The sequence below is a fragment of the Geotrypetes seraphini genome, chromosome 7 (genome assembly GCF_902459505.1).
Source record: "Geotrypetes seraphini chromosome 7, aGeoSer1.1, whole genome shotgun sequence".
NCBI classification, from domain to species: domain Eukaryota; kingdom Metazoa; phylum Chordata; class Amphibia; order Gymnophiona; family Dermophiidae; genus Geotrypetes; species Geotrypetes seraphini.
This window is the reverse complement of record NC_047090.1, coordinates 14408266-14433802: the sequence shown is the minus strand read 5'-3', so window position 1 is coordinate 14433802 and position 25537 is coordinate 14408266. Positions and strand designations below refer to the sequence as shown.

The 25537-nt window shown below is 44.5% G+C and overlaps 2 protein-coding genes across 6 annotated transcripts in view; both read left to right on the top strand.

Moving 5' to 3' along the window:
* The window catches only part of PTPRR (protein tyrosine phosphatase receptor type R), a 133732-nt gene extending 131859 nt beyond the window's left edge, over nucleotides 1-1873 (top strand). For all 4 annotated transcript variants that reach the window (XM_033950706.1, XM_033950704.1, XM_033950703.1 and 1 more), the window contains one exon: nucleotides 719-1873. In XM_033950706.1, coding sequence (XP_033806597.1) covers nucleotides 719-812 — 94 coding nt within the window. In that variant the 3' untranslated portion in view covers nucleotides 813-1873. The remainder of the gene's footprint in view (nucleotides 1-718) is intronic.
* Nucleotides 1874-3531: 1658 nt separating this feature from the next.
* Nucleotides 3532-25537, top strand: part of PTPRB (protein tyrosine phosphatase receptor type B) — a 141241-nt gene continuing 119235 nt past the window's right edge. For both annotated transcript variants that reach the window (XM_033952393.1, XM_033952392.1), the window contains exons 1-3: nucleotides 3532-3604; nucleotides 9509-9904; nucleotides 22502-22758. In XM_033952393.1, coding sequence (XP_033808284.1) covers nucleotides 3550-3604; nucleotides 9509-9904; nucleotides 22502-22758 — 708 coding nt within the window. In that variant the 5' untranslated portion in view covers nucleotides 3532-3549. The remainder of the gene's footprint in view (nucleotides 3605-9508; nucleotides 9905-22501; nucleotides 22759-25537) is intronic.

Genomic DNA, 25537 nt, shown 5'->3' with positions numbered 1-25537 from the left:
TTCTTATGTTCTTACCTTGTTGGTTACTTTAAGATTATTTGATATGCTTCCCCCCCCCATCTTCTTTTGTTCACCCTTACACACTCTGTGGAACCGACTTTTCAGCCTCTGTCTTGTGGCTTTCTTTGTGGGGGTGCTGTGAGGTCTGTAGTTTGTTTTTAAGTAGTGGTTTCTCAAAGTTGATTGGTTGGGGTTTGAGGCACGCTGTTTTCCTCAGAAAGGTGGGAGATTTTGGCGGGAACTTGAGGCGTGAAAATCCGTTGGTTACAAATTTTAGATTCTGGTGGGAAAGTTCACTGGAGACATATCCAAATTATTTTAGCCCACTGACTTTTCCATCAGAACTTTCTGCCTTCCTGAGGAAATTGCCCACCTTCCACCATAACCAATCAGCTTTGAGAACCCACTTTATAAAGACGAAAACTGCAGACGTCCCAACTCTCCCTGAAGAATGCCACAGCACAATGGCCGAAACATTGGTTCCACTTACTCCAATATAGCAAAACCCAGGTAACCACAACAACCGTGAAAGCCAAAGAGAACATGTTTTGTGTATTTTTATGATGTCCAACTGGAAGATCATTTTAAAATATCTTTTCACTGATATCATGTTTTGATTGGCTTTACCACTTATGATGGCAAGATATGTACAGAAACAAAAGTGAATATTCTTTTGCAAACCTTCCAAAGAATATCGGTCTGTTCTTTGTTTAAACAGGGGTGGAATGGTTCAGACGAGCGAGCAGTATGAGTTTGTACACCACGCACTGAGTCTCTACGAAAGCAGGCTTTCAGCAGAAGCTGTCCAGTGAAACACCGAGGTGCAGATCGAAATAAGTATCGGCCTTGTAAGGTACTTTGTTGCTTCACCCTACCAGCGGTTTGTTCACAGAGCACAGTATGCTGCAGTGGAAAAAAAAAAAAAATTCAAGGTTAACCTGGGATCAAATCGCAGATAGTTTGACCCGAAGGGCTTGATTGATGGACAGTTACAGTAAACGAACATTGCGATTTCCAAAATAAGTTATACCAAGAGGGTACTGTGATGACAACTAATGCTCACGGGTTAGATTTATTTCTGTAATAATATCATCCGCCATACAGAATGGACGTCCTGCAACCACAGTGAAATTTCTTCCGGAGAGCTGTTTATCGAGCGGGTTTGCAGATCCTCTTGTCTTGTGAATGGACTGTCCGCTGTTAAAACTGTACCTGTTTTAAGTGATTTTTTTTTTTTTATTAACGTTACTATGTGGCGGACGTGTTTCTCGCCCAGCTACGATTTTTGTGGCTAATGCCACAAGCGCTTTACTCATATGCATTTTTAAAGACAATGTTCCTTGTTCTCAAAATCAGTTACTATATTTTTTATGAAAGTGTGTTCTTTGTACTTCTGTCTGTTAAGTGTGTGTTTCTAGTAGGTGTGTTTCTAGTAGGTTCTACAAAGCCTTGACAGAGCACAACAGCCTTTTATGTCCGTGTGTATGCACATGTCCTATGCTGTGGATTGATTTAGAAGCTGCCTGTACTTTAGACCTAAAATTCGGAGTGCTTGTAAAAATGTGTGTGTTATTTTACTTTCAAAAAAAGAACGTATGTAGCAAACACAAACCAATATGGATTTTGGCTATGTTTTTGTCTTTTTGTGAGATAAAATATTGGAAAATGTATTATTACATCCAACAAGGTCTGTCCGCCTTTGGCAACCTGTCAGCCCTGGAGAAAAAGCGCTGCTTGTGACAATTTGGTCTCTCTTGGCTGATATGAAGTTATGATGTCTATTCGCAGCGAATACTTGAAGGTTTGCACAAGTTTTTAATGCAATCATGTTAGCCTTCATTCATACTGCCAATAAATTACACTTGATTTTAAAGACACTGATGCTTTTCTTGTGTCCAGTCTGATACAACGATGCTGTATATTTTCCTTTTGCGATTTGTCAGGGCAAAAAAAATACCCACAGAGATTTGTGCTTTCTTTCCCTGTAGGGACTTTTTTTCCCTCCCACCCTGGGAACGCTTCCCCAAAATTACAAGTAAAGGTGCCGTGACAGAGAAGACTGTGTATAGTTTAACCCACATGTGAAGGACGATTTTCAGAAAGAGCTACATGCTCCAACGCTGCTCCGACGCTCATAATAATAATAGCTTTATTTATATCCCATCACACCTTTCAGTTCAAGACAGTTTGCAACAAGAGAGGCTGCAGGAATGCAGCGAAGTTACATCAAGAGTTAACAAACAGGCGTGTAACATAATTCTATATATCAGAAGGCCGGAGCATGCAAATAGACGTAGAGGAAATCGTTTGAGGAAGTTTAAACGAATTTGGCAAATAGATTGGTTTTCTGTAAGCATCGGAGCAGAGTCTGGAGCATTTAGCGCTCCAGGCCACGGTTGGAACCTCTATCATCACGGCTTAGTAAAGAGAGGGGGAGAGAGGGTAAATTGCTTTTGAAACCTGGCTTCCTATACATCGGGGTGGGTCGATATTCCAAAAGTTTTAATTAGGCAAACGAAGATCCTACCCAGTTAAACCCCACTGAGCTAGTCAGCCACTGATTATCAGTGGCCTTTAAGGAAGGGGGCCTTGTTCAAAGCCACAGTAGATGTTTCCACCACGGGCTGGCAAGGTCAATGCTCTGACGCTCACCAATAACCAGCCATTGGCTAACTGGCTAGGTTAGGGGCGGAGCTAAGGCAGAGCAGCAACTTAGCCAGCTAGCCGGTTGGTGGACTGAAAATCACTGCTGAGTAACCGCATGATTAGAAACAGCATATAAGCCATTTACCTCCTTAGGCTGAATATTACACCCCCCCAGTAATTTTATGAAGCTGCTTAACTATAAGCTAGATTTGCCAAAGTGCTGTACTGTATTAACACACATTAAAAGGCATTACCATGCATTATTTTACCAAGTCCCATTTTATGTAATGAGGCCTATTTACTAATAACCTGCAATAACTCAGTAAGCATACATCAGCAAATCGAGCCCTATATGTTATGTAAACTTATTCTATTATTTCTCTCGAGATACTTCACAGCTTAAAGCTGATCAGATCTTAGGCTTCATTCCTCTGTTAGACACTCATAACATATCATTACAAAAATTGACATGTTTACAGCACAGCATGGGCTGTGTTTATTGAGCATAAAGCGAAAATCACCTGCACCAGTAGGCTGTTTCGTACCACTTAATAAGCGTTCCGTTACAGGCAATGGCAGTGTTGTTTCCTTGTCACGTTTCAGAAAAGGGGCTTATTAAGGTGCCTCAGAGCAGCGTGCTTTGGGAGCCGGACTCTGTTTATGTTCACACATCATTCTTATCCTCGGAGCATTTGCAAAGTTAAAAAAAAAAAAATATTAAAAACTAGATAGTAAGTCAATATGGAAGAGTTGTGACGATCTGGGGTAAAACTCTCTAAACAATTGAATAGAAGGAAGTGCTCGTCACTGACTCTTTCCCCCTGTGAAGGCGCGTTTCCTTCCTAGCCTTCGTTTCACTTATCTGGCTTTTGGAGAGAAGCATGGAGCGTTGTTAGGAGGAAAATGGATACTTTCCTCCCCGTCCTGGTTTTTACCTGCATGTCTTCATGGATTTCAGGTAAGTGAAGCTACTGCTGAGAAAGCGTGCCACAGCCTGTTCCCCCCCCCCTCGAGCTGCCAGGAGCTTGCCCGCAGCCTCCTAGGGGCTTTAGGAAGTGTTCAAAACGGGACGGAAATGCAACCAGTCCCTAGCATTGGCTTATCGAGGGCTATAGGGGGAAAGAACCAGCAGTTCTTCTAAGCACTGTGTAGAATTTCTCCATGAAGAAAATAAAAGTGCCTCCCCTCATGTCGGATCATTTTAACAGTAAGTCTTTCATGTCAAAGTGTGCCTTGCTGACAGGAGCAGAGAGACCATATCCTTTTCAATACCCGTTGCTTTTCCCTGAAGTCCCTGGGCTGTGGAATCTGGACTGTGATCTTTATTAGGAGAATTAGATGTTGGAATGGGTCAAGCTGGAGCTTTCATGTCTTTATAGGAAGAAATTAATTGACGAATAGCACAAGATAGCCAGTCTCTAAAGTGTGCCTGTGTAAAGAGTTTGGCTATAAATTGGTTTATCCATGATGCTGTGCCTTCAATTAGTGAATTAGAGGAGAGGTACAGAGAGAGGGGAAGGAGGGAAGATTCTCTCACGTGGCTGGAGAAGAGGGTGCTCGAAGGAGATGTCTTAATGCCGAATAGAAATGAATGAAACTGAAGACGTAAGAGCTGGCAAGCACAGACTGAATCCTAATGAAAAATGACTTATCTAATTCTAGGAAGATTCAGAGCCACTCATTTCTAGGAAGGCTGGCTGTGCTTTGCAAAGTCCCCCTTGACGCATCATCGTATTAATAGGGAAAGAAGGGGAGGGAAGGAATTTTGGGGTTTGCTCACACCTTGATCAGTCGTAGCTCAAAGTTACACTTGGGTACAGTTAAGTATTTCCTTGACCCGGGAGAACTTACGGTCTAAGGGGGCAATAGACAGCGTTTCTTTAAAGGTTAAATTGGACCTGGATGTTCGATGCCGATCCCTCTCCACGCGCAGAACCAGAATATTCAGTACTTAGCGGCCTGCTGGGAGTTGCATGGGTCCTGCAGAGATTCAGCAGTCTGTTAGAATATTCTGCGGCGTGATCCGGGTGAATCTGGGATTGGCCCGGTCAGCTCCATTAACTGGAAAGGAGCCTGAATTTAGATCCTGGAAAATGATGACTCCTAAGTTTGCACCGAGGCAGCGGAGGTTGAAGTGATTTGTTCAAGGTCACAAGGAGCTGCAAAGTGGGCTTCCCTGGTTTCTAGCCCACTGCTCCAATCGCTAGGCTGCTCCTAGATACCATTACCCTGGTTCTGTACAGAGAGGGGAAGTATCAGGTGGTCTCTGTAGCGTACCTCAAAGGAGAAGGGATCAGATGGAGGTCCACCACAGTTTCTTTCAACAATAATATCTTCCCATTTCTTCTAACACAGCGTAAGGAGGCATTTCTTTAAGTGGACACCTCCATTTAAACAGCCCAATGCCTCATGGTAGGAGCTTTTTCTATACGGGAACCTAGGTGGGTTCCACTATAGAATAAAAGTATAACCCAGAATTGGCCTATCATTTCGTTGCTTGCAGTTACATCAGTCTTACAGTTGGCACAAGTTCAAGCAACCTGCGATGCAGCAGCGACAAACATAACTTACAGTATTCTGAAGTTATCTTGAAGCGGGAGCGCCACCTAAGTCCCCTCCCCCCCCCAACACACACACATGCTCCGCCCCTTACATGTTATATAAGTTAACTGGATATTTTCAGAATAGCACTTACACACTGAGAGCCGGAGTCTACAAACAGCACCGGTATCGGTGGCCGCCTTAAAAAATGGCCGACGACCGCATGTCAGTCATGCACCGGCGCCATTTGTAGAACCGCGGCTTCGTGAAATGTAGGCCAAGGTTTTCAAGGCTTACATTTCTGGCACCTACCGTTCACGTGACTCGTGGCTACGATGAAGCTTTATGACGCCTAATGCCACTTCCGGAGTTAGCCACACCTTACCGTGGCGTTGGGCATCGTAAAGCGCCTCCGTAGTCCCGACGCAGCTGCCGTCTTTCTACCCACAGGTTTTTGAATGCTATTATTTTTTTAAATGGCCTACCGGTGTACGTGCAAGGGTTAGTATTCTAAACATTGACCCCTGACCTGCCTAGGCTCCTCCCAGGGCCACGCCCTCTTTGGAGTTGCAGGCTCTGATAATTAGGGTGTAGGGTGTAACTCATAGCGAGTGCATGTCAATGCCAATTACTGATTACTATCACCACTTAGGCCAAGTCCTTTGTGGGCAGATCTTGGATCCATGTTCACAACTTGAGGCCCTGGTTCTATAAATGGCGCCTTAAACTCAGGCCCTGAGTAGGGTGGCACTTAAGCGTGATTCTATAAAAGCCAGGCGCACTTTATAGAATCACGCTTAGGCTAAGTGAGATTAGGCGTCGATAGGTGTCCTAACCATAGGCACAACCTATTTATGCGAGGGTTTTCTTGGCCTTAGGTGTGCTAAGCCCAAAGCAAGTGCCTACTTGAAAAATACTCTAATGATCTGCCCCCTAAACATGTCTACTTTCTAGTAGACACTAGAGGTCTGCACGGGAATGGGTCCCGTGGGAGTCCCCCCATAACCCACGGGACTCCCACGGGTACCCCCCTCTGGCCCATGGGACTCCCATGGGGACCCCCTTCTAGCCAACAGGACTCCCACGGGGATGGAAGGCTTTGGAAGCAGGGTTCGTCCATATAATATAATTGACACGTCAGCCTTAGTAAAAGAGGGGGTTTATAAGTTAATTACCTGAACAGAAAACAAAAAAAGGGTTCCACCAAAGAGAAAACAAAGGGAAAACAGCAAAAGAAACTGTGGAATTGATGATCCTGTCAGAAGGAATTGCTGCTTTTTATGGGGACAGGCGGGGATGGAGGGAATTCCTTGCGGGGACAGGTGGGGATGGAGAGGATCCTGACAGGGACGGGTGGGGACAGAGAGGATCCTGGCGGAGACGGGTGGGGACGGAGAGGATCCTGGCGGAGACGGATGGGGACGGAGAGGATCCTGGCGGGGACGGGTGGGGACGGAGAGGATCCTGACGGGGACGGGTGGGGATGGAGAGGATCCTGACGGGGACGGGTGGGGATGGAGAGGATCCTGACGGGGATGGGTGGGGACGGAGAGGATCCTGACGAGGACGGTGGGGACGGAGAGAATCCTGGTGGGGACGGATGGGGGTGGAGAGGATCCTGGTGGGGACGGATGGGGACGAAGAGGATCCTGATGGGAACGGGCGGGGATGGGTGGGATTTCTGTCTCTAGTAGACACCTTGAACTAGGCGCATACCTCAAAGTGGAAGGCATCTACTATCCAATTAATTGCAACTTATGTCAATTACAAGGTGCTAATTGTTAAGTATTGACAATGCGTAGTAAGGGGGGGGTCTGCCCTGGGTGCCATCTTGGTAGGGATGCAGCACCCATCCCCCTCCCCACTGTCGTATGTGCCCCACTTCCCTTCCCCCATACCTCTGTAACACTCCTGGCGCGAGCAGGCAATCCCCAAGCTGTTGTCACACCTGCATCCGGCTCTTCTTGAGACGTCACTTCTTGGACTTGCGCCTAGGTTGTGACATCAGAGGACCAGCCCACTCAGGCGCAACAAGCGGCTGCTCATGCCAGGAGCATTACAGAGGTATGGGGGATGGGAAGCGGCGTGTTCGCGAGTCGGGGGGGGGGGCAGGGAAGGAGCGTGCATGGGTGGAGCGGGGAGAAGAGGGAGGGGGAGGGGGCGTCGCCATCCCAGGTGCCCCCCACCCTCGCTACGCCACTGGTTATCGGCGCCGATTAAGCCTTTTAATTAATTTAGGCGCTTCGATCAGCTAGGCACGGCGATCTGGGCCCTTAACTTCAGGTATCATTTCTAGACTCAGAGCCTGAGTGCCCAACTTTGGGTGACCTGTACAGAATTCTTTTGACGATTGTGAATGTCTACTTGTAACCCGTTCTGAGCTTCTGGGAGAACGGGATAGAAGTCGAGATAAATAAATAAATGATGCACGTGTAAAAGCAGGTGCCCAGTTTAAGAATTGCTCCTTGTGAGTCTAAACCAGCAGTCGCAAAGCCTTTACAGGGCCACATTTTGGATATGGAGGTACTTGGAGGGCCTCAGAAAAAAATAGCTAATATCTTATTAAAGAAATGACAATTTTGCATGAGGTAAAACTCTTTATAGTTTATAAATCTTTCCTTTTGGCTAAGTCTTAATAATAATATTGTCATTTATAGCTAAAGAGACATCTGATCAAGAAACTGTTTTATTTTACTTTTGTGATTAGGATAAACATACCGAGGGCATCAAAATAGGTCTTGGTGGGCCGTGAGTGTGAGACCACTGAGTTAAAGGGAAACAGTTAATCAGCTGGCTGGGTTGGAGGGCAGAGGGAAGAACAGGACAATCAAGCCATTGTGACATCACTGATGAGGTTGGCTCTTATTGGTGGAATGAGGCATTATGACATCACAATCTCAGCTCTGCTTCCCAAAGACAAACAGGATGTCATGGATACAGTTAAGGCAGTGGTCTCCAACTCCAACCCTTTGCAGGGCCACATTTTGGATTTGTAGGTACTTGGAGGGCCGCAGAAAAAATAGTTAATGTCTTATTAAAGAAATGACAATAGAACTCTTTATAGTTTATAAATCTTTCCTTTTGGCTAAGTCTTAATAATAATATTGTCATTTATAGCTAAAGAGACATCTGATCAAGAAACTGTTTTATTTTACTTTTGTGATTAGGATAAACATACCGAGGGCATCAAAATAGGACTTGGTGGGCCGTGAGTGTGAGACCACTGAGTTAAGGGGAACAGTTAATCAGCTGGCTGGGTTGGAGGGCAGAGGGGAGAACAGGACAATCAAGCCATTGTGACATCACTGATGAGGTTGGCTCTTATTGGTGGAATGAGGCATTATGACATCACAATCTCGGTTCTGCTTCCCAAAGACAAACAGGATGTCATGGATACAGTTAAGGCAGTGGTCTCCAACTCCAACCCTTTGCAGGGCCACATTTTGGATTTGTAGGTACTTGGAGGGCCGCAAAAAAAAATAGTTAATGTCTTATTAAAGAAATGGCAACTTTGCATGAGGTCAAACTCATTATAGTAACTATAACGAGTTTTACCTCATGCAAAGCTGTAATATACTTTATAAATCTTTCCTTAATTGCTTCTGATAATTTCAGCTATACACAGCTGAAAGCAATGCAACATGCAGAAAGTGAAAAACTATCAAAGTATCAACTGCAAGAGACAAGATTTTGGACCAATTATTTTGAGGCCCTCGGTATTATAAAGAAGGATTCTTTATGGAAAACTTGTGCCTTAAGTGTCCAGCGGTCGCGTCCGCAACCGCCTTCAGCTCTCACCTCCTCCAGCACCGGACACACGCACAAGCTGCACTGCCTCCGATGGTTATCTTACGTTCCGGAATGTTGCTCGCCTCACTGCTGTAACTTCACGCCAGTGCTTTCCTGCGTCTGCACGCGATTGGACTCCACTTCAGAATCGCATTCAGACGTAGGAAAGCGCTTGCATGAGGTTACAGCGACCGCCGGATACTTAAGACACAAGTTTTCCATAAAGAATCATTCTTTATAATACCGAGGGCCTCAAAATAGTACCTGGCGGGCCACAAGTTTGAGACTACTGGTCTAAACCAAAAAGGGTACCATCTTTTTTTTGAGGGGAGGGGGGTAGGCGGGTGCATAATATAATGCTGTATATAGTAGATGATTTGCAAATTCAGCCGTTGGGTTCAATGACACATCAGGGAATCTGATCACAAAGATGATACATACTGTGTAGAGCTTGCAACTGTTGTTCTCAATGTGGCACGTTGACTCTTCTCTTTTTCTTTTTTTGGATTTTTATGTATTTTTCATTTTCTAGAGAGTTTTCTGATCGTCCATGTCCAAAAAGATCAGTGCCTGCTCCAGACCAAGGGGCTAAGCGTGAGCAACTGCAACGTGACCAACAGCAACCAGCAGTGGACGTGGACGGAGGACGAGAAGCTGCTCCACGCTCGATCGGGCCGGTGCCTGGGCATCTCCAACTCCTCAGCCGCCCACTCCCGCACTGCCACCCTTGCCGACTGCCCTATGGCACCCAGATGGACCTGCCATGATAGTGAGGGGCTCCTTGAAGTAGCGAGGAGCTCTCTTTTCCTCAAGAAACAGGGTCACAGAGTGGTGGTCAGGTCGGGCAGGAAATACCCTCATACCTGGAAGAAAATAGACGTCAACGAGAAAGGAGACCCTGTTTATCAAAGTTTGTGCTTAAAGAAAGGTGAGCTATCTCTTTAAGGAAAGGCCTCAGGTGTTCTGGTGACATTAGCATCATTTACATATATTCAAGGTGAAATGAAGGTCAAGGAGAGTGAAAGTCTCCGCAGTGAGGAAACCAATGGTGATGATCATGGTCAGGAGAGAAAAAAATCTAAGAGGTCTAAATACATCTGTAAAACATCAAAATTCATCTGCCATTTCCATTCAGTGAGATTGGCAGGATTGCTTGGCTGGCTCCTGATTTTCTATATACAATTGGGAGAGAGCAGACCGCCTGACACAGTTGATATATTCCAAAACATGACCGTGTTGGATCATCTGTATGCCAGATGAATTTTGATGATTGACAATAAACCCTGAGTTGCGTGCATTTGGACTCCTTGGCATTTTTCTCGCCTCGCCTTGGTCATCACTGCTGTTTTCTTCCCTCCGAGTTAAGACTCAACACTCCATACAATAATTATAATTATGAGTGGTCCTTACCTCACTATTGTTTTAGTGAGGGAAAAAGCCTCAGAGTTCTGTTTTTGTTTAAAGCTCTGTTTTCACTCTTACATAAGAACATAAGAGTTGTCATACTGGGACAGACCAAAGGTCCATCAGGCCCTGTATCCTGTTTCAAACAGTGGCTAACTCGGGTCACAAGTACCTGGCAAGAACCCAAGGAGTAGAACAGATTTTGTGCTGCTTATCTTAGGAATAAGCAGTGGATTCCCCACGTCCATCTTAATAATGGAAATTATACATACCCTTTTTTTTTAAACCCTGCTAAGCTAACTGCTTTCACCAGATTCTCTGGCAATGAATTCCAGAGTTTAATTACACGTTGAGTGAAGAAATATTTCTTCCAGCTTGTTTTAAATTTAATAATAATAATAATAACAGTTTATATACCGCAATACCGTTAAGTTCTATGCGGTTTACAGAAGATTAGTGGAGTACAAGTTGAGTTGACGTACAAGTTGAGTTAACTTAAGGGATGTGGGAACAATGGGGAGAAAGGGCAAGCGAGGGGAAGGAGGGAAGTGGGTCAGCTGTCTAGGTATTTCAGGAATAGGTGGGTTTTGAGGTGTTTCCTGAATACCTCATAAGTGGTGGGCAATAGGAGTTGTTCTAGGCCTTTACCCCATAGAGCAGCCTGATGTGAGAGAAGATGCTCATGGTGTTTTTTTAGTTTGCATCCTCTAACCTGGGGAGAAACGAAGTGCGAGTGGGAGCTTCTCTTGTGTTTGTTGGCCGAGAAGGAGAATAGGTCAGTGATGTATTTAGGGGTTAGACCGTAGAAAAGTTTAAAACAGAGGCAGGCGAACTTAAACTTTACACGAGCTTCCATCGGCAGCCAGTGTAGCTGTTTGAAGTACTACTTAGTAGCTTCATCAAGGAGGGTAGTGAAGTTTTTTTTTAATATAATGATGATGTACGGAATAAGCAAAGCAATGATTAATATGTTCGCTTTAACTCTTGAGGCCTTTTTCCTTCACTAAACCAATAGGGAGGTATGGACCACTCATAATTATAGTTATTGTATGGCCTGTTTTGTTTTTTAATATGATTTTTGGTTCCTCCATTCCCTCACTTTATAATTTTTGATACAGACGTTAAGGTACATTTTTGAATCTAGACATCATAAAGACATTGGGGTCCTTTTGCTAAGGTGAGCTAAATGCTAATGCGTCCATTATAGTCTGTGGGCGCGTTAACGTGTAGCGCACGCCAACGCAGCTGATGCGCCTTCGTAAAAGGACCCCGTTGAGTCTGTGTCTTCCAAATTGTACTTGAATTCACGCCAACGATTAGGTCGGTTTTGGTTCAGTTTGGATCTGGCTCAGCCGAGCAGCCACGTGTCTTAAATGGTGTCTAGAGAGCATAATTGTATAGAGAGTCGCTTAATTGCGTCCCCTTCCCCCCCCTCCCCCGTTTGTCAAGCCGCACTGCCGAGAAACGCGAGTTAAACGCCGAGCCGCATGCAAGATTTGAATGGATGGCTAGGCGTTTAACTCGCGCTGCTTGGCTGCGTGGTTTGATAAGGGGAGGGTGATAGAAATGTACACGAGTTACACCAATTTTAAAAGAGAAAATGGGCAGAACGTAAGAGTTGCCTCCACTGGGTCAGACCAGAGGTCCAACCCGCCCAGCGGTCCGCTCCCGCGGCGGCCCATCAGGTCCGCGACCTGTGAAGTGGTTTCTGACCACTTCTATAACCTACCTCAAGTTCTATCTGTACCCCTCTATCCCCTTATCCTCCAGGAACCTATCCAAACCCTCCTTGAACCCCTGTACAGAGTTCTGGCCTATCACATCCTCCGGAAGCGCGTTCCACGTGTCCACCACCCTCTGGGTAAAAAAGAACTTCCTAGCATTTGTTCTAAACCTGTCCCCTTTCAATTTCTCCGAGTGACCCCCTAGTGCTTGTGGCTCCCCTCAGTTTGAAGAATCTGTCCTTATTCACTTTCTCTATGCCCTTTAGGATTTTGAAGGTTTCTATCATGTCCCCTCTAAGTCTCCTCTTCTCCAGGGAGAACAGCCCCAGCGTTTTTAACCTGTCAGCGTATGAAAAATTTTCCATATCTTTTATCAGTTTAGTCGCCCTCCTCTGCACTCCTTCGAGTACCGCCATGTCCTTCTTGAGGTACGGCGACCAGTATTGAACACAGTACTCCAGGTGCGGGCGCACCATTGCGTGATACAGCGGCATGATGACTTCCTTCGTCCTGGTTGTGATACCCTTTTTGATGATGCCCAGCATTCTGTTTGCTTTGTTTGAGGCTGTCGCACACTGATAGTTCATGCAGAAGTTTGCCCGTCTATGTTATGAATTTATTTATGTATTGTTTTCTGGGATTTATTTACTGGGATTTATTAACCACCTTTCTGAAGAGATTCGCTCAAAGCGGTGGACCACAGGTGCATAACACAAGTTTGTTAACAGCAAATATAAACACAATATACAATAAATGAGGTCAACTTGAAATCTGCAAATTGAAACTTAATAGGAGGAGTATGAAAGTTTCACAAATATCCACAATTAACAGCACTGAAATTCAAATAAGAGAGATATCATACAAAAGGGTTACCAGATTTTTCCAAAGGAAGATCCTGACCCATGGCCACGCCCCCAGGCCTCCCCGGTTCCGTCCCATTCTGCCTGTGTCATACCTCGTTCAGCCCCCGTCTCCAGACAGCAACCGCGCATGTGAAGATGTGACACAATGACATGTCCCTTCCCGACGTGATTTTGACGGGAAGCTTTTCAAAACCAGGATGGACCGGGGATGTCCTCGAAAAAGAGGACATGGCCGGGGAAATCCAGACATCTGGAAACCCTATAATACAATATCAGCATAATATTTATTGATTTGATTTATTTGAAGGATGTATATTTCGCACTATCATATAGGCCTGGATTCTGTAACCTGTGCTGTTGTCGATGGCTGCCAATCCCATGTCAATCCCATTTTCCAGGCCTACATTTCTGGCAGCAACGTTTCATGAGAATCGTACCTCCAGAGCAGGATTAATTCTTCGAGGGCCTGCATACCTAAGGAAATCCCTGTTTGACTCAGGTGCCTTAGGCCCCTCCCAAGGGAGGAGCCCGAGGCACATGAACCAATCAGGGCCTTAGGCTCCTCCCCATGCATCACATGATGCACTGGGGCGGGGTCTAAGGTTCGCATTGCAGAGCAGGAGGGACTGGGCACCCCTCCTGCTCCCAAAGTAAGGGGAGGGGAAGTCCACTGCTGTCCAGTGACAAAAGGGGGTGGGCAACCTCCTGCTGTTTGTTTCACATGGAGGAGGAGGAAGGAAGGAGAGAGAGGGCCCCAATTTCATTTTTCAGCACAGGGGAGGTGTTCGGCAGGCAGGCAGGGGGAGGTGTTCAGTCGGCCGCGGGTGGGCGGGGGAGGAGGGTGCCGATGGCAGGAGAGACCAGGCATCCCTCCTGCCATAGGTTTGGCAAGTGGTTGACAGGAGCCTTGACAGCAGTGACAGGAAGCTGCTTTTTCTGTCACTACTGTCAGGGATCTGCCCTGACTCAATCGCTCACTGAGCGACTGAGTCAGGGAATTTGCGTGCAAATGCAAAAAAGATAGTGACTCAATCGCTGTTTTAAAATCGGCCAGAGAATCGGCCGACAGTGATTTGAATCGCTATCTTTAGTGAATCTTGGCCTTAGTGCTCCTTTTATTAGAAACATGATGGCAGATAAAGGCCAAATGGCCCATCCAGCCTGCCCCTCCGCAGTAACCATTATCTCTTTCTCACGCTGAGAGATCCCATGTGCCACAGTCTCTGTCTCCATCATCTCTTCCGGGAGACTGTTCCACACATCCACCACCCTTTCTGTAAAAAAGTACTTCCTCAGATTACTCCGGAGCCTATCACCTCTTAACTTCATCCTATGCCCTCTCATTCCGGAGCTTCCTTCCAAATGAAAGAGACTCGACTCATGTGCATTTATATCATGTAGGTATTTAAATGTCTCTATCCTATCTCCCGTCTCCCACCTTTCCTCCAAAGTATACAGATTGAAATCTTTAAGTCTGTCCCCATACGCCTTATCACGAAGACCATTCCTCAGGACTGACTCCATCCTTTTTATATCTTTCTGAAGGTGCGGCCTCCGGAATTGTAATAATAATAATAATAATTTTAGTTTGTATACCGCATACCCAGGGAGTTCTAGGCGGTTCACAGCAGTTAGATAAAATACAAACAATGCGATTGAAATAAAAGATATGAACAATGCAATCATAGAAGTCAAACTAGTTATATGTCTACCATTTAAGTGAAGGGAAAAAAATACATACAAGCCATAAGGAGGGAGCAACAATCTTAAAAGAATGAGAGGACATAGTAATGAAGTACGTTAAGGATTCGGTTTGTTGAATAGTTGAGTTTTAATAATTGAGAGATGAAGAAGGATCAAGCACAATTTGGGCGAGCCATGAATTTAGTTTAGACCGAAAAGAGAAGGTTCTTTCGAAGAATCTTTTAAGATGACATGATTTTAGTGAGGGGAAAAGCAAACAGATGTATTCTGTGGGAGCTCTTATCGTTGTAACTCAGGTTGAAGTGAGAGTAAAGATAATCCGTTGACAGACCAAATACTGTTTTTTAGCAGATGCATGAGAACTTAAATAGCACTCGATTCAAACGGCAGCCAGTGCGATTTGTGGTAGAAAGGGGTGATAGAAACATAGAAACATAGAAAATGACGGCAGAAAAGGGCCATAGCCCATCAAGCCTGCCCACTCTAATGACCCACCCCCCTGACTTTACTCCCCTAGAGATCCCACGTGAATATCCCATTTTCTTTTAAAGTCTGACACGCTGTTGGCCTCAATCACCTGCAGTGGGAGTTCGTTCCAATGATCGACCACTCTTTCGGTGAAGAAGTACTTTCTGGAATCGCCATGAAACTTCCCTCCTCTGATTTTCAGCGGATGCCCTCTGGTGTTCGAGGGTCCTATAAGACAGCAGACATCATCTTCTGCCTCGATATGGCCCGTGATATACTTAAACGTCTCAATCATGTCTTCCCCCCTCTCTTTGTTCTTCAAGTGAGTACAGCTGCAATTTATTCAGCCGTTCTTCATACGTGAAATCCTTGAGCCCCAAGACCATCCTGGTGGCCATTCGCTGGACCGATTCAATTCTCAGCACATCTTTCCGGTAGAGTGGTCTTCAGAACTGAACACAATACTCCAAATGAGGTCTCACCATGGATCTGTACAATGGCATTATGACTTCAGGTTTCCTGCTAACAAAACCTCTATGGATACAACCCATCATTTGCTTTGCCTTGGAGGAAGCCTTCTCTACTTGATTGGCAGCCTTCATGTCATCCCATTTCTTCAAGCCAAAGATGAGACGGACGGCGGTATTTTGGACCAACCTCAACTTCCTGGTGATTTTCTTGTATAATTTTCTGAAGGTATACACAACCCGATTTCTTCCCGGTGTACAAACCTTCAGAAAATTATAATTCTTATTTAATGAGCTTGTACCGCCAGTCTATAACTTTAGTTGTTGTGTCGGTTCCCTGATGCAGATTCGAAACGTGGCACGTCGGAACCAGCTAATTTTTCAAAGATAAGTGCAAAATTTCTTTGATTTTTGCTATTGCTATTAAGAACTAAGCATTGCTTTAGCAGCTAGCAACACAACAGTTTAGCACTTAAAAAAATTGGATATCTCAATTATGCACTGAACACTGCAATGATTGGTGGGTGAGGCGGAACACTAGGCCTTCATATCTCTGAGCAGAGTTCTTTGTACAAGATTGTGCATTAGGATTTAGTGCACAAAAACCCATGATTATATCTTTATACAGTGAATTTTTCAAGCAGTGACTTTTTCTCTTTTTTTCAAATTGTTTCCTTTAGTCGCTCTATGGTATTTATTTAGAGTTTATTACCCCTCCAGTATTTTTTGCCTGTTACACTTCAGGCAATTACAGCACGGGAGGAGCAGGAAAATGCAATTTCGACGTTTGTCCCAAGAACAACTAGACTGCTTTATATTGGATAGAAATACAGCCTATGCTCGATTGAAAGGAATTGAGCTGGCTGTTGAGGGTCAGACAGCTGCAGAAGAAGAGGACAGAAAGTCTCATAGTTTGGGGTATTTATTTACATAGAGAGTGTGGCGCAGTGGTTAAAGCTACAGCCTCAGCACCCCGAGGTTGTGGGTTCAAACCCACGCTGCTCCTTGTGACCTTGGGCAAGTCACTTAATCTTTCACTGCCCCAGGTACATTAGATAGATTGTGAGCCCGCCGGGACAGACAGGGAAAAATGCTTGAGTACCTGAATAAACTCATGTAAACCGTTCTGAGCTCTCCTGGGAGAACAGTAGAGAAAACTGAATACATAGTATAAAAAGTTTCTGGTAAGCAGAGCTGATACTGTGATGTCATAATGTCTCATTCCACCAATAAGAGCCAACCTCATCAGTGATGTCACAATGGCTTGATTGTCCTTTACTTGGCTCACTTCTACTACAGGGTGGCGCAGTGGTTAAAGCTACAGCCTCAGCACCCTGAGGTTGTGGGTTCAAACCCACGCTGCTCCTTGTGACCTTGGGCAAGTCACTTAATCCCCCCCCCCCCCCCCCCATTGCCCCAGGTACGATAGATAGATTGTGAGCCCACCAGGACAGAGAGGGAAAACTGCTCGAGTACCTGAATAAATGCATGTAAATCGTTCTGATCTCCCCTGGGAGAACGGTATAAAAAAATTCAATAAATAAATAAACAATTTAAGTAATGTAAAAATGAATCGTATACAATTCAAGGCAATTATAAGATCAGAAGAATATCCTCACTGAGTCAGACCAATGGTCCATTTAGCCCCAGCATCCCATCCTTACGGCAACCAATCCAGGCCACAAATAGTTGCAACATTCCATGTTAGCAATGGCTTCCCCCCAGGTCTGTCTCAACAGCAGACGATAGACTTTTTCCGCCAGAAACTTGTCTGAACCTTTCTTAAACCCAGCTACGCTAACCACATCCTCTGGCAATGCATTCCAGAGCTTAACTATTCTCTGAGTGAAAAAATGTTTCCTCCTATTGCTTTTAAAAGTATTGCCCTGTAAGTTCATTGAGTGTTCCCTAAGCTTTGTAATTTTTGACAGAGCAGAATATCAGTCCACTCGTACCTGTTCTACACCACTCGAGATTTTGTAGATTTCAATCCTATCTCCCCTCAGCTGTCTCTTATGCACAAGAGGAGGCATTAAACTGTTTGTGGTCTGTGGTTATTCCGCCATTAATAGCAGCATAATATATAACAAATTAACATTGGTTCACACCTGGTATAATTCATCATTTTGGCTTGTGGGATATTTACTGTACCAAGCTGACATTTCTTTTCAAGTTGTTTTGACTTGATAATCCCCTTTTTTGTAAAAGTGTAGTGGTGAAGGGCAGACATGTAAGCACTGCCCCCCCCCCCTCAGGCGCTGGCAACCTAGAGTACACCACTGTTAAGATGTTCAGATATCATTCCCTTCTCCTACTGTCGAACCAGAACTTCTGGGTGGTTTACAAAACAAAAGTGGCAGACAGAAAAGAATAATAACTCAAGAGAATTTGAATAAAGTCAAAGTAAATTAATTCATTAATTACATTACATTACATTAGTGATTTCTATTCTGCCATTACCTTGCGGTTCAAGGCGGATTACATCCAAACTAAAACAAAATTACATTCAAAATTTGAAGGAATAGAATAAGCGATGACACAGAATTTTTTAGGTAATATATATTGGGTAAAGAGTTACCAAAGGGAAGTGGAGGTTTTTAGGAGATAAGAATAGGGTGAAATTATGGGTTTTAGATAACATTTGGTAGATAGAAGAGTATTAGAGAGATCTAAGGGTAAATAGAGTGTTGGATATTGGGTTGGGATTGGTTGTGCTGGATAGGTTTTATGTGTTTTTTGAAGAGTATGGTTTTAATGTCTCTCCTGAAGGCTTTGTAGTCTGTAGTCGAAGATAACAGGGTGGTGATTTGTCTGTCCAGTTTAGCTGCTTTGGAGGCTATTAGGTTATCATAAAGTTTTTTTCGTTTGACATATTTGGATGATGGGTGAGTGAATAGTGAGTGGGATCTTCTGTGTCTGGTTGAGGAGGATTGATTTAGTCGGTTATTCCAATAGGTTGGGCTTTCTCCGTTGAGAGCCTTGTAAAGTAAGCAGTAGAATTTGAAGTGTACTTTCGCTTCTATTGGAAGCCAGTGCAAGTCATGGTATGCCTTTGTGATATGGTCATATTTTTTTTAGGAAATAGACAAGTCTCAGGGCTGTATTCTGTATTGTCTGCAATTGCTTCATCATAGTCGCAGGACAAGGTAGGTATAGTACGTTGCAGTAGTCTATCATCCCAAGGATAAGAGATTGTACCAATAGTAGAAATTGCTTCTTTTCGAAGAATGTTCGGATTAATGTGTGCTCAGTGACTAAAACATGAACCAATGACACTGGGGTGGCTATAAAAGTGTTTATATCTGTTACATCATAGCACACGCCCTCCCTACCTCCATCATAAATATATAAGTACAGGATACTATCGCCAACGGTATCATTCACTCAAAAGTGAAAAAAATTACTTATCTCAGTTGGTTCTTCAATGTCCTCATTGGAGAGGTGGTGAGCAGTTAAAAGTGCTGTGACATCGCATACCAGCTGGCAGCGTGATCCATCATCCACGTGTTCCCATTCCCCAAATGTCCCCAGTGAAAAACTCAAGCCCACAATCCCAAAGTCCATTCGAAAATAATCCATACAAGTTCCACATCCATAAAATGAAATATCAGTGCAAATTCCACTCTGCTTCCTCGACACAGATCGTGTTTCAAAAGCGTCTTTCTCAAGAGGAAGAAATAAACACTGAAAATGGAAAAAATGGACGAGATATCAGCACAAAAAAAAATCACGAATGAAAAACAATCAAACAATATATAAAAACCCCAAAAAAACCCAAACAGTTTAATGGCTTCCTTACTGGGTTAGGAGGAAAAGCTTGTACGCTCTCCAACACGGCGGCTTCCTACCCGCCGGGCAAAATCACGTGATCCACTAGATTGGCGCTGAAATATAAATGCCGTCAAGAAGCATACGCAAGTTATACAGCTGCAATTGCTCAACAAGACAAGCTCAAATAAAAGTATATCATCCGAGAGATGTTAGCGTCAACTTCTCTACTGAGTCCTTGTTCATGGTAAGTGAGCAATTGAGAGATTCCTGGAGGTGAACTGTTTCAAAACACAAAACCTCAAATCCGATAGAGAGTGACTAGGGGAGATTCAATTTTATTGGTACGAGTGCAGCTAAGGTGTTCCGCTAGTCTGATTTATACCGGCCTCTTAGTTTGTCCGATATAATGTTTACGGCAAGGACAGACAATGCCATAAACTACTTGCGCTGAGTTGCAATCTGTCTTGTGTCTCCATTCAAAATTGATGTTGATGTTAGGAATGATCAAAACAATAGAGAAAAGAATGCCAAATTGTAAAAAAGGAAAGCATAATAGCATCACCACGAACATCAAAACACATTGTGCAAAAATAATCAAACAGTCAGACAACCAATGACCCACTTCACTACTCCACTGAATCCTGACCCACCAAAGCAACCTGCAAAAGACGGGTTCTGGCCAAATGTGAGGAGGCAACTTGTTCTGAAAACCAAAACCAACCCCCCCCCCCCATGCCAGTTGAACTCACTTAACCAACTGAACCTCCAGCTGGCATCCAACAAGTGACCTAAGATTCCTTCCACGAAGGTAGAAGACCTCAGAGTTGGGCAAATAGGAGAGGTTTACATTATGTACATCTTTAAGAACATAAGAATTGCCACTGCAGGGTCAGTTCAGTGGTCCATCGTGCCCAGCAGTCCACTCACCCGGCGGCCCTCTGGTCAAAGACCAGCGCCCTAACTGAGACTAGACCTACCTGCATACATTCCGGTTCAGCAGGAACTTGTCTAACTTTGTCTTGAATCCCTGAAGGGTGTTTTCCCTTATGACAGACTCCAGAAGAGTGTTCCAGTTTTCCACCACTCTCTGGGTGAAGAAGAACTTCCTTACGTTTGTACGGAATCTATCCCCTTTCAACTTTAGAGAGTGCCCTCTCTACCTTGGAGAGGGTGAACAACTTGTCTTTATCTACTTTGTCTTGAATCCCTGGAGGGTGTTTTCCCCTATAACAGCCTCCGGAAGAGCGTTCCAGTTTTCTACCACTCTCTGGGCGAAGAACTTCCTTATGTTTGTACGGAATCTGTCCCCTTTCAATTTTAGAGAGTGCCCTCTCGTTCTTCCTACCTTGGAGAGGGTGAACAATCTGTCTTTATCTACTATGTCTGTCCCTTTCAATACCTTGAATGTTTATGTGTTGAAGCAAAGAGCTTAAAATCAATACGACAGCAGACAGGCAACCAATGACGCCAGGTCAGCAAAGGCATCATTTAGTTCAAACATGGTTACTTCCAAAAAGCACTTCTGGATACGGTATTATTAACAGATAATTATTAGATTAAAATGGAAGTCAAAGTCAAACTATAATCTGCTTCTAATCCATCACCATGTTAAAATTTACCAAAATAGTCACTACTCTGGGGTAAAGATTATAGGTGGCCACTAGTTGATAGTCAATTTGAACTTCCTTAGAAAAAGCTTGGCCTGTCTTTGCTTCTCTCCTCACCTAACTTCTCAGGGCCAGATTTTATAAACGCCACCTAAACACACCTACATTGTAGGCAATGGTATGGGCCGCTTATAGAATCCCACTTAACAGTGCCTAGGCATGCTTAGGTGTAGCTAGGCATCCAAGAGGTAGGCGCCATTACATTGGGCAAGGTTTTACTTGGCCTAATTTAGCCACCGCCTAACTCAAACGCCTAGCGATGCCTAAGTCAACCATGCCTATTCTCCACTCCTAACCACATCTACTTTTCAGGTAGGTGTCACTAGGTACCCTAAAAGTTTCACACTGAACTCTTAATTAGTCATTTTCATTTTTTAATTTTTAGATTGGCTGAAAATTGGTGTGGTCAATTACCACACCAATTAAAAAGCAACTTGCACACAGATTCTGAAGTTAGGCGTCCTCGATTAGAGCGCTTATCAGCACCTAATGTAGGTGTCCTATATAGAATCAGACCCTCACAGCAAAAATTGCCTTTTCTTCTCTTGTATTACATAAGAACATAAGAGTTACCACACTGAGACAGACCAAAGGTTCATCAAGCCCAGCATCCTGTTTCCAATCGTGGCCAACCCAGGTCCCAAGTACTTTACAGAAACCCAAAGAGTAGCAACATTCCAGAACTGAGATTGTGATGTCATAATGCCTCATTCCACCAATGCCTAAGAGCCAACCTCATCAGTGATGTCATAATGGCTTCACTGTCCTATACTTGGCTCACATTAGAACTTAAGACAGACCGAAGGTCCATCAAGCCTAGTATCCTGTTTCCAACCGTGGCCAACCCAGGTCCCAAGTACCTGGCAGAAACCCAAAGAGTAGCAACATTCCAGAGCTGAGATTGTGATGTCATAATGCCTCATTCCACCAATGCCTAAGAGCCAGCCTCATCAGTGATGTCACAATGGCTTGACTGTCCTATAGTAGGCTCACATAAGAACATAAGAATTGACGTACTGGGACAGACAGAAGGTCCATCAAGCCCAGTATCCTGTTTCCAACAGTGGCCAACCCAGGTCCCAAGTACCTGTCAAAAACGCAAAGAGTAGCAACATTCCAGAGCTGAGATTGTGATGTCATAATGCCTCATTCCACCAATGATTGAGAGCCAACCTCATCAGTGATGTCACAATGGCTTCATTGTCCTATACTTAGGGTTACCAGATGTCCGGATTTCCCTGGACATGTCCTCCTTTTGAGGACATGTCCGGGGGTCTGGACGGCTTTTCAAAATCCGGCACCCAGTATAGAATTACCCTTAAAGTGCTTGTATTCTGTTCAATCATAAATGCGAGGGCGCGTCAATGTGGGCATCTGGATTGTGGAATTGCCCATATCATTTGGGAATAAGGGTAGAAGTATTTAGGTTTGTACTAACTATATTTTATTTATTTCAGATTTTCTAGATACAGAAGCTTTCGTGCAACACTCTGGATACACAACTCCTCTCATGACCTCTGGTTCCTTCGCTCCGATCACCCCTAGTCCCGAGAATCCAAGCTGGGGTAGCACGGAGGCCGTCCCCACAAACCGTATGGCAAAGGGCAATCAGAGCAGCCCTGGAGATTGGCGCTCTCTCCTGAGACAGTCTGAGCACACAGAGCTGGCCTGGACACCCACCACCCCTCAGCCTGACTCCAACTCTCTCCTAGAGGTAAGCTTCACAATTGGTTAGGAGGAAATGCTGTTTGGAGCGAAATGTCGATTCCCGACCATTGTCAATAGACTAAAAATACCAGCCTGGGAAAGGAATGCCGATTGCGTTCAGATTGTTTGGGGGTAGGGGGGGAAGGGTTCTGTTTTTCTTTATGAATAGTTATGAGGAAATCAACATCTTGGTAGCAGCAGGGTGCCCAGGGAACAAAAGCATAAGGAAAGGAGCAGAATGCCTTCACTCAATGATATACGATTAGAAGCCGATTAGAAGCCTACTGTATTTACTAAACTTCATTAGCTGTTAATGTGGCAGTTAACACATGCTAACAGCTTAGGCACCTCTTCCCCTTGCCCCTCCTTTTGAATAGCACCCTCATCCTGTCTCCTCGACTCACAACCTTGAGGTAATCTTTGACTCTAAGTCTCTCTTTCTAAGCCCTTCTACTTTTCATTGTAGTTTCTTTCTATACCAATTACTGTAAACCGTGCCGAGCTCTACTTCTGTGGAGATGATGCGGTATACAAACTTAAAGTTTAGTTTAGTTTAGACTCATCTCTTTCCTTCTCTTCACATATCCAAAACCTGTCATTTCTTTCTCTACAATATCACTAAGAGCAGACCCTTCCTTTCTGAAGACACTGCCAAGACTCTCATCCATACCCTCAGCACCTCTCGCCTGGACTACTGCAACTTTCTTCTCGCTGGCCTTCCGCTAAACCATCTCTCTCCCCTTCAGTCTGTTCAGAACTCTTCTTCACGCCTCCTATTCCGCCAATGTCTCTAAGTCCACATTAGTCCTCTCCTCAAGTCACTTCATTGGCTCTATGTCCATTTCCGCATATAGCTCAAACTCTTATTGACTTACAAGCATATTCGCTCCGTAGCTCCTCAGTATCTGTCCTCTCTCATCTCTCCCCACACTCGTCCCCCATGCCCTCTGCTCATCGGGCAAGTCTCTTATCTGTACCCTTCTCTTCTACAGCCAACTTCTGATTCTGTCCCTTCTACCTTGCTGCAACGTAAGCCTGGAACAAAGTGCCTGACTCGAAAAATCAGGCTCCCAAGTCCAGTTTCAAAGTTCACTTCTTTGAAGCAGCTTTCAGTTCCAAACTCCAGTACCTATATTTGTCTAATACTCTCTGTTATTCCTCCACCTGAGCACTGTGTATTGATGCACTTTCTTGTCCAGTCTGTCTGTCTTGACTAGATTGTAAGCTCTTTTGAGCAGGGGCTGTCTCTTCTATGTTTTGATGTACAGTGCTGTGTATGTCTAGCAGCGCTAAAGAAATAAGTGGTAGAAGTAACAGTTATCGCAGGACACTATCCACCATGGAAAGCAGCTTATGGTGGAGTTTGGAATGTCGGGGGGGGGAGGGGCATGGGGTGGGCTGCAACTTACAGTTAATGTCGTGGTAGTGGTGGGGCATCCCTCCTGCCTTATTTGGGGGTAGGTTGGAGTGTAAGGGATGGTTCGGTGGGGGCTGCCTGGTGTGGGGGGCTCTCACATGGCAAGGCAGGAGGGAGTGAGCATCCCTCCTGCTGATTTTCGCTGGTGTGGGTGGGTCAGTCCTGGTGCCGGTTCATTGGGGAGATATCGGGGAGAGCCGTCATCGGCGGAGGGGTGCTTTTTTCTTTTAATGGGGCAGATATTGTGCATGTGTAAAATATACACAGCATCTGTACCCATTTTTTGTTTTTTTAGTTTTTTTTTTATAAAAAAAAGGTTTTCTGCCCCAAATAGCTGAGTGGCAGGAGGCTGCTTCAGGGCTTCCACGTGGCCCTGCACACATGTGAGAGTCGCTCTCACAGCGATCAATTGGACGCAAGAGACAGGGATTACGACAAACCTCCGTGCAAATCATTTGCAGGCAAAATTTTTAGGGCATCAATAGCTCTTTTAGAATTGGCCAAAAATCGGATCGGAGTGGACCCACGCGGTCGTACTGATCCGGTTTAGTGCCTCTAGGCCTGGGCCAAAACCCTTAGCACAGCGAATAAGGCAAAACACTTCACACCACCTTATCTTCATCGCATCACGTGCTCTGCAGTTAAGATGCAGTAAAGACATTTTCTCTGCCTTGACCAAATGAGGAAATGCCCCGGTAACTAACCCAGAGGTTTTGCAGTTACCATGAGTTAGGGATGGATTGAAATGCTTGGCCACAGTTGGGCACAAAAGGTGATATTAGCCTGCCAATGAGTCCGCCGGCAGAATTTTGAAGCCCTGAGATCTGAGCCCCTGGCAGTTCCGGAAAAAGAAAAAAAAAAAAAAAAACCCCTCCAGGAAAAGAAAACCGTGCAAGGAAAATCTTTTCCGCAAAGCCCTGGAGGGCTAAAAGCCAGAATCCTGGAGAGGGCCTGAATCTGTTTGTATTTGTGAATGTTTCTGAGGACTTTTCTGTCTTCCTGAAACTGCAGGAAATGGGCTGCTTCAGAAAGACACAGAGCAAATTAGCTTCTGGATTTGCTGCACATGGGGTTTTTTTTTCCCCTGCTGTTGCCTGAAAATTATCTCAGGGACGAACTATATATACACTAAGTGAAACACACTTTTTTCGGTTCCTGCTCCCCAAATCTGAAATCTACTACCAGCTCTGGTAAGGGAAGTTTCAAGTTTATTAAAAGATTTTTTAAACCGCTTAATCAGGTTTCTAAGCGGTGTACAATATAAAATTACATAAAAACATATTAAAATGTAAAAACATATAAAAACAAGGGATACTGGATAAAATCCAAGTGTCATAATAAAGCACAGATAAAACGTTTGGACCTACTT